General features: G+C 47.4%; 1 protein-coding gene across 1 annotated transcript; it reads right to left on the reverse strand.

Annotated features, from left to right (window-relative positions):
* Positions 1 to 5,204: 5,204 nt before the first annotated feature.
* Tmem174 (transmembrane protein 174) lies at positions 5,205 to 7,637 on the reverse strand. The gene is made up of 2 exons (NM_026685.2): positions 6,922 to 7,637; positions 5,205 to 6,740 (listed from the first exon to the last, which is right to left on the reverse strand). The coding sequence occupies exons 1-2, from the start codon at positions 7,545 to 7,547 to the stop codon at positions 6,635 to 6,637; spliced, it is 732 nt and encodes a 243-aa protein (NP_080961.1). The 5' UTR covers positions 7,548 to 7,637; the 3' UTR covers positions 5,205 to 6,634.
* Between the last annotated feature and the right edge of the window lie 2,256 nt (positions 7,638 to 9,893).

A 9,893-nucleotide genomic window follows, 5' to 3' on the forward strand; every position in this document is an offset into this window, starting at 1 on the left:
CAAACCTTTTCTCCACTCCATCCTTGGGCCCTCCCTCTGCTGGGAAATGAACAGTCCCCATTCAGTTGTGTCTTCTCACTACTGTAGATACAGGCCAGAGTCTTACCTCTGTGCCTGTAAATCAGCTTACGCTTGCCCTAGCATGTACAGTAGTGATGGGTCTTCTCATCACTGCTCTCAGTGGTGCTACCAGAATGTTCTCCGTCCAGATGGTAATTGAGAGGTAATAGAAAAGAAATGGTGCAGGTCTCACATCAATAGAACTGTTGAAGGGCCTCTAGCCAGCCCGAGTACGGCAGACATGGCTCTGACAGGCCTTATTCTTCTCCCCATTCCCTCTGCCTTGCTAAAAAAATAAATAATAATAAAAAAATAAACAAACAAAACTTTACCTCACATTACATTCTTAACACTAGCCCCCACGGTCTAACCCTTTATTTGGTCACTTCCTCTTCCTGAGACTGACTACCAAGGTCCAGCTATCAGAATATTGAAGTCCAGTCATCAAAAGCCCCCCTTGGTTCACCTAAATAATACGCCAATCAAAATTAAACACCTCATCCTAACATGGGGATTCCTCGTGGACCTTTAATTAACCGCCATTTTCCTACGGGGCAGGCCTGCCTTTGTCCTTCTGGGACAAATACCCTTTCCCTGTGTCTGTCTTCCCTGTCCCCTTCCCCTTCTCCCTGTCCTGTCTCCTGTCTTTGTCTCTTATCCCCGCCCTTTGTCTCTCTGGGGCAAAGAAATCTCCTTTGTGCTGAGAACTTGGTACTGGGGTCCTGAGCTGATTCTGTTCCCTTACAGCCATGTTCTTTTCTAGGGGTTTTGGTTTTTACTCTTTTTATTAAAAAAAAAAAAAACACTTTTTATTGATTCTTTGTGAGTTTCACTTTATGCACCCCAATCCCTTCATCTCCCCATGCCTTTGTACTCACCCTCTACCCTTGCAACCTTCTCCCCAAAGGAAAAAAAAACACAAAAATAAACAATAAACCAAACAAAACAAAGCATAAAAACATCTCATAGTGGAAGCTGCCGTGTGTCACAACGTGTCCCACAGTATATTACACCCTTTTGTCCACACATCTTTATTTGCAAGTGTTCATTACAATGAATCTAGTTCGAGGTCTGGTCGAAGTCTCTGGCTTCTGCAGTCCATCAATACTGGATCCTTACCTGGTCTCCTCTAGGATACATATCCTGTTGCTGCCGGATCCTGCAGTCTTGGATCAGCAGGACAGGTTCCTTCACGTGTTCCAGCAGTTCAATAATGGGGTAGATGTTGGGGTGGGCTAACTCAGAGCCCTGGATCTGGGCCTGGATGGTAGCTGAGTTGGTCAGCCCTCCAGCTCTCCAGCACCCACCCCAGCAGTCAGCTCTCCAGCGCTGCCTGCCTCGGCTGCTTTCCCTGTGCTGCGGCTGGCAAGGAGCAGGGTCAGCTCTCCCGCCCCTGCGGCTGGCAAGGAGCAGGGTCAGCTCTCCCGCCCTCATACCCTCGGGCCGGCTCACCTGTACCTATGCCTCTGAAGCCAGCTCTACTGTGCTGCCCAGGCAAGGTGCAGGCCCTGCTCTCTCAAGAGCTGCAGCTGGTGAGAGACTGGGAGAGCTCGTCTGCTCTCGCGACCTGGGGTCCAGCTCTCCCAACTGCTGCGGGAGGGAGGCAAGGGCCAAAGGGATGGAGATGAGTCGCTGAACCAGCTCTCCCACCACCTCCACCCCAAGGGCCCGCTGCACTGTGATGCCCCTAGCAAGGGCATCTCTCTTCCAGTTGTTGCTGCCTGTGAGAGGTGGGGACGGCTCTCCAGAGTGTCACAGCTAGTGAGAGGCAGGGCCAGCTCTGTATAGCTCTTGAGCATCTATGTGGTCCCAGGTGGCAGCCCAGACCAGAAATGTACACGTGGTCTTTAGTGGTAACATGAGCCGTGGACATCGACACCGACCCTTGCAGGGCTGCGACTTCACCATGGCCTCAGATGGCAGGGTGGGGTACTCACAATGGGCTATTCTTCTCCTCCTTCATGACTCCAGGTCCATTGCCCCTTCACAAAGATCAAACTGGTCTGCTTCACTTTCTCTCCTATTCACCACACGCTTGCACATTGTAATGCTCCTGCTGCAGGCAGGCCACGTGCTTAGTGGGCCTTTGGCTGTCCTCTGCCCACCTGGACCATGAAATGTGATCTATGTCTTTTTTTTTTTTTTTTCAGTGAAGTGTTCTGAATGTTTCTATAACTGCTGTTATTGGTCTTTTAATACAAACATACATTTAGACACACACAGACATATATAATTTTTGGAAACTAGCTGTGTTGCCAACTTTAGAAAAATAGTTTACCATGTTGAGTACAGGAATTGATAGATTTACTAAAAAATGCTGAACTTACTTTTATCTAGTGCTACAGGGATAACAGTATTAAGTTGAAAAGTCTTATCTGTGTGGGATTAGAACAACTAATAAGTATACTACAAAACAAAACAAAAAATCCACTTTTTCCCTATAACTCAAAAACCTTTTCAACAATATTTTGAATTCTTTGTAGGTGGCCCACCCACATAACCCCACTAGAGGCTCAGGGTGGTTGGAGGAGGGATGGCTGGCTCACAGTGTTCTGGCCACTTGGCTTTGAACAGCACCAGCAAGGTCACTACACCCCAACACGGCTTCTGGATCTTGGCCTAACATCACAATTCCCTCTTCTTTAAAACACTCCCACAGAATCCTGCATTTCAGATTGCTGAGTCACTATACCCATGGGATGCCCACAGGAGCCAACGACTCACTTCCCACATGGCCCTTTATGCTATGAGAATCCTCAGGTGAGAGCAGTCCGCAGGCCAGACCCTACTGCTCTGCCACCTCCAGCAGCCCCCATCCCAGCTGGCTCCCCGATGCACCCAGCAGCCAGGTCCCATGGCCTACATCAGCCATTACAGCCAGTGTGACTAGCAGGCCACCCACTGGCCGGCGCAATCACTGAATCAGAAGCTGATGCCCTTCCCCCACCAAGGAGCCTCAGGAAGTAGCAGCACGGCAGTCCTTGCTTTTATGAGCTAAGATAATTTTTGAGTGATGGTCAGTTGTGGTGCAGTGAGGTGCTGCACCCATGTCAGATTGCAAATGATTAGTCTAACCGAGTTCATCCCCATGCCCACGCAAATGACTCTAATGAAACTCAATGGGTCAAACGCATGACACACACACACACAACACACATACATACAAACACACATATAACACTCACACATATAACACATACGTATATAACAAACACACACAACACATACATACAATACACACACATACAAAACACACACATACAGCACATACATACAATACACATGTACAACATACACACATACAAACATACACAAACATAAAGCACACACATACAACACACACATACATACAATACACACATATAGCGCACACATATATAACACACACATACAGCACATACATACAATATATACACATACAACACATATAACATATACAATACACACACATACAGCACACATACAATACACATACATACAACATACATACAAACATACAACATGCATGCATACATACATGCAACACATACAATATACACATGCAATGCCCATACACATACAATATATACACATGCAATACACACACACACAGTAGGAGAGGTACTTAGTGGGAAAGAGGATTCCAGTGGCACCGTGGGAAGGCAATAAGAGAGGGTAACTTTTTTTTTAAGTTCAATGGAAAATTGGCCCTAACCACCAAGTTATTTCATCTAAAAAAAAAAAAAAATGTAATCATTAATGAAACTATAGGGTGCAAAGGTATAGTTAAACCTCTCTAGTTAGTCACAGCATCAAGATGGTGTAGAACTGGGGGTCTGGGAAATCAATCACGTGCCTCCTTAAACCATACAAAGTTACTATTTGTGAATTCATTAGTATAAAGTGGGGGTTTTTTTCCCAAAAAGAAAAAAACTGAAGTATTTCTGTCTTCCCATGTGTTTTCACACAAAGTCCTTGGCAAGCTGGACACCGGGCTCCTCAGTGGAGGAGACAGAGAAACAGGAGACTGGCTTGTGCCCATGTCAGTCTCACCCTTGATAAGATAGAGAGAGATCAAAGGCGACCATCTAGACAGCAACCAGAAACTGTTGGAAACATATCCTGACTGACCAGGAGTCCAGGCAAGGATCTGGTGGTCACAGGCACTGTGTCCCTCTGTGGGTTTCCCATATTTCAGCCTCAGCCATTCCCAAATATAAAAACAGAGTGGGATTGTCTCACAGGAAGAAAATTAGGGATGTTCTCTTCAAAGGCTGGAGTAGCAGATAAGACAGTTTCCCCAGCCCACACAATGTCTCTTCTGCTGCCTCCCACACCACTTTGCCAGGCTGCTCTCTGTGTGTGACATCCTCTCTTCCTTTTCTAGCTAATATGAATGTTCCTTTAGGTTTCTGTGTGGTCCTCATCCCTTGACCAATACCAGTAGCCTGACTGATCTTGTGAACAGCGCCCCCTAGGGTCGCCCAGGGCAACAGTCCTGACTTGACTTCTCTAGGATCTCTCATAGGAATCTGAGAATAATCAATACATAATAGAGAAATGTCACCAGTGTCTAGCTCCCCACTAGACTGACCCTTCTGCTTCTGCCCCAGAGTGCATGCATCACAGGCATGGGCCACTATGTCCAGCATATGTGGTGACGGGGTCAAACCCAGGGCTCTGGGCATGCCGTATAAGCATTACAACAACTGGGCTTCATACCTAATGCCTAAATCCCAATTGTCCGATTCCCCCAACTATTACAAACCTCACATGCACCTTGAACTCCCAAGGACATTCGTCCTGAAGCATCATTAGAGGCATAAATGACACCTTGGTACACATGCCCTTCTCTGACATTTTCCTGTTGATGCTCATTATGACCAAAGTCATAAGTATAAAAGGAGGTATGGATGGGGAGAGAAGAGGTGCGGGGGGGGGGCTGTATTGTCTGTCAGTCAGCATGCCATTAATGATGATGCTTTACCATGCCCTTGTCTCCTAACTTCCTCCCTAAGGTCAGTGGCCTTTAGCTAAGATACCCTTAGCTGAGAATTGGGGATTTTGAGGCCAGCCTAGTCCACATAGTTACATAGTAAATTCCCGGACAGTCTCTATAGCACGTATCCAGGACTTCATGAGTATATTGGATGGAGAGTCAATATACTGAGTATAGACATGTCTAGTTTTTTATTACTAGTTATCATCCAAGTGAAATGTCCCTGAGGCATAATATGAATCACAATAATAAACCAAGATTGTTTTGCTGATATCCTTGAAAAACCTGGACTCTTCTGACAGAGAGTAAAAGCAATCCCACATATAAGCACAGTACCAAAACCTTCAAGACCTGACAATTCCTGTATCTCTCTTGGGGGCAGCCACCTTTACCTTGAGTGGCCTTTGATCTTTGTAAAACTGTTTTCTTTCTAATTCTTTGGACACCTCCTAAAGTCTGCAGCTTTGGGCTGTGGTTGGTGACACCGTTCAGACTTAGGAAGCTGAAGGCTACCAGCTTTTCTTTGTTCAAATGAAGGTGAGAGCTACGCCCGGGGGCGGGGGGTGGGGGAGACGGGATGACTGATCATCTCCATGATTCATGACTACAAAGCGACACGGCAGCATGGCTCTGTGGAACAGATTAGAGGCATACCTGTGTTCCATAAGCCACTCAGCTGTACCTGTGTTCTGTAAGCCACTCGGCTGAGCTAGTTCGTGCCTGGGAATCACAGCCTGGGGGTGGGCAGAGGGAGCAGGCGCTCACCCATGTACATTACGCCTTGAACTTCAGCCTTGCAAAGGAAAACCATCAGGAGCAGGGGTCACTGTAACTCGGTGGACAGCACATGGTGACATTCATTATCCTCCTGTTACCTCGTCCACAGTAGGATCGGCCACCCAACACTATTCTAACATGGGGCACTGTTTCATCCCACTCTACTTATTCATTTATTTCTTAATGGATTTTATTTCTTTTACAAACTCTTCAAGATCCAAAGGCTTCCAGGGAGACCAGATAACAGCCCAAGTTGTCTAAGATAAGTCACTCTGCTGCGGAAGGTTCAGCGCCGTGCAGGGAAATTTCTACCTGAGCCTGCTCTCTTCCCTGCTTGCTTGCCAGCCTCCCTTTCATCAGTCTGAGAGCTGCCATGGCTGCCGGATTTAAAACTAAGACAATCTTTCAAAACTAAGATATCCTTCAAATGGATATCGGGTGGGGGATGGGGAAATGGGTGAATTTTCCTCCTGCACTTTATGTAGAGAGGTCTTGTTTTGTTTTTGTTTTTGTTTTTGTTTTCTTCTGGCTCTAGAGATCAAACCCAAGGCACTGCGTGGGCTCCAAAATCACTCTATCACAGAGCGACTCTCCAGCTGCAGAGGGTTTCTTAGCTGAGAGAATTCAAAACCAGAGCAGAGGGGAATTTAACCAGGGCAGCTTAATTTAGCAGTCTCGGGGCACTTCTTTCCCACCTTGAATGACATCTGTAAGATCTCCTGAGCTGCTTTGACACCTAACTTCTGAAGAACACAGCGATAAACTCTCCAAGTATCACATCACAGGGCTTAAATGTCCGTCCCCTTAGCATTGCAGTCTCTAGCGAGGTAGAGCGTATATCTCCTCATACGGTGGAGGAGAGAAACATACGCAGTCCTCCTCTTCCAACTCCGTCCCTTCTAGCTGGTCAGCATCAGAGTCGGGCCTGAAACATGAGCACAAAACACAGGTCTACTTGCAAAGATCCATTGCCACCACCCTGCGGTGGCAGGCTGCGCAAAGATTCACGGTCCCCATCACCTTCCTGGAAGTCCAAACACAGCCAGAGACCATAACTGTGATGCAGAACGGGAGGGGGAAGGGGAGCAGCCCAGGGCCCGGCATACCTGTCATATCCAGTGCCCACGAAAGGAGAGAAGCCCTCACTCTCCACGAACGCAGCATTGTCTTGAGGGTAGATGGTGTAGTACTGAGGGGGACTTGGTGCGGCAGCCGCTGCTCCGCTAGGAGGTATGAGACCGCAAGGATTCATCATGGGTTGCAGGTAGGTGGCGTTCATTCCCAGGGGCTCCTGAGAACCGTAAGGAGGAGGGATATACTGCACCACGGTGGCCCCGTGGAAGGTGATGGGCTGATTGATGCCAGTGAAAACGAACGACTGTCCTCCGGAAGTCTGGTCCGAGTCCGGGACCCTCTCCTCGTTATCTGAGCACAACTGGCAGGATAGCATTTTGAATTTGCACACAGCGATCAGGATGAATGTCACTCCGACCGACAGAAGGATGGGTCCGAGGAGCTGGGTCCATTCAAAGTGGGAGACACCTTGGTATTTGATCCAGCCCATGACAGTGAAAGTGATCCCCACCAGTCCTAGAAAGATGCCTGAGAAAAGCAAAGTGGCCCCTGCCTTGTCGTCGTCGGACACCTGGATGTCGGCGGTACTGGGTGTGTACGGAGTGACAGAGAACACGTTAAGCGGGAAGTCCTCTGGGCGATTACTGCTGTGCTCCATAGCTCCTCACACGACTGTCCAACATGAGAGGAAACAGAGTGTGAGAGTGGGGAACACAGGCTCCGGTTAGTTAGAGAAGGACCTTTGGGCTTCCGTGGTTAACAGAGTATAACATACACAGGGCTGAACTTTGTTTAGAAGAATAAAGGTCCAAGAAATGAAGCCTGAAGTTTGTTTGTAGGCTTCCAGAAAGAGGAACAGTACCAATCTGCCTTTCTATTTTATGTTCATTTATCCAGGATAATGATGATGATAATGATGACGATGACAACGACAACGACAATGTTGGGAGGTGCTTTTCTATAGTCACACACGGCACTGCTCTATGGTCCCGTTTCTGTCCTACCAAAGCAAGGTGTATGCAAATGGCAGCCCTGCCTGCAATATGGAGGGAGTCCTTGGCGTATCTACCACCTGCTTGAAGCCTGACTTTGGGCTGGAATGGCTCATCAGAAATGGGTCCATACACAGGTCTTATTAACCATGCAAGGAATCTCCACTTCAGAAGATAAGTCTCTTAGGTTATTTGCTAACAGAAAACCACAGGCTAAGTCATTTACACAGAAAAGAGAGTTATTTTTTTCACAGTTCCAGAGATTTTCTGGAGCCAATATCAGCATGCTAGCATCTAGTAAAGATCTCCTTTCTGTCCCATCCCCCACCCCAATTTGATAAGAACACTACAGTCGACCAGACCTCATCTCTCTTCCTCTCAGAAAGACACTAGTGCCATCATGGGCCCCACCCTGACTACCTACCTCATCTATCCCCAATTATGTCCCAAAGGCCTGATCTTCCAATACCACTGATGCATGAGTTCAAGAGATGAGCACACACAGCTTTGGAGTCACACTCCAGCCACACCAATACTTAACCCTTAATGTCAGCTCTCCACACAACTCTGAGACCCTCCTATACCCTGGTCATGTTTTCCTAGCTCTCTGCATCTGGGGAATACCTCAGGGATGGTAAGGAGATGACACCCTGGGAACAGTTTCTGTGTGCTATGCTGCTGGCACACACCAACAGTGTGAACATTAGATGTGGCTAGATATTGCCTGGACACAGGCTTCAGGCCTTGTCTCTGGTGGCTGCACAGTTCCTAGACTCCAAGGTGAGGCAAACAGCTGACTTTCTGAACCTACCCTGTTTTGCAACCAAACCAGGCTGGTGTAAAGAAGGCAGCCTGAACACCAGTGGTATTATCTGTCTTTTATGACTGACTATACAATTTCCAAACAGACATGTGAACTTCTTCCTCCACTGAACAGTAACTCTGGTCTTATTCTTTCCTGGATAGACTTTGTCCAAGCAGCTCCCCCTCTTCGGTGGTTAAATATTACATCCGCTTCCTTCTGAAGAGGTGAAAGAGCTGCCCTTTAGTCTGAGGCAGCCTTCCTAAACTTCCTCCGATAACAAGACTCACACAGGCCACTATTTTCTTTTCCATGGGTGCTGGAGATGGAGGTGAGGCGTCCGTCACACAAGGTTAGGTAAGGGCTTTATGCTGAGCTACATCCCCAAACCTGGGCTACTTTTTAAAAGAGGAAGAGTGAAGCTTTCAGCACAAACCAACACATCTGAACTATCCAAGGAAGAAGTTCACTAAGGGCCTATGATAGTTAATCTTCACCTGCAACTTGACCAAACAGGAGAAACAGCTCTGGGTGTGTCTAGGAGGGTGTGTGCAGAAAGATTCAAATAAAGTGGGAAAATCCATCCTAAGTGTAGTGGCACAAATGAGAAAGAAAGAGAATGAGGGAGGGGGGAAGGGAGGAAGAGAGAGGGGGAGGGAGAGGGAGGGAGAGGAGAAGACAGGGAAGGAGAGAGGGGGAAGTGAGGGAGGGAGGGAGGGAGGGAGGGAGGGAGAGAGGGAGGGATGTCTCAGCAGTTAGGAGCATGTGCTATTCTTGCAGAGGACCTAGGCTTGGTTCCCGGCATCAAACAAGGCAATTCACAATCATTTGTAACTCAAGTTTCAGAAAATATGATGCCTTCTTCTGACCTTCCTGAGCATCGAGTATATACATACTACATATACATCATGCAAGCAAAACACCCACACATTTAAAAGTAATAATTCAATACATCTGTTTTTTTAAGGAAAGAGTGGGCTGAGTACCTGAAGTCACCTCTCTGCTCCCTGACTGTGAATGCCATGTGACCAGATGGCTCACACTCCCCTTGCCCCGACTGTCCCTGCTTGAATGACTGTGTGCCATCAAACCGTGAGCCAGAACAAATACTTTTCCCTTTAAGTTGCTTTTGTCAGAAAAGTGTGACCCAACTCAACTCCAAGCAAGCGCAGAGACTTGTCTCTACCTATCCAAAGGTCTGTCCTACCTG

Source organism: Mus musculus, chromosome 13, assembly GCF_000001635.26.
Source record: "Mus musculus strain C57BL/6J chromosome 13, GRCm38.p6 C57BL/6J".
In the NCBI taxonomy this organism is placed as follows: domain Eukaryota; kingdom Metazoa; phylum Chordata; class Mammalia; order Rodentia; family Muridae; genus Mus; species Mus musculus.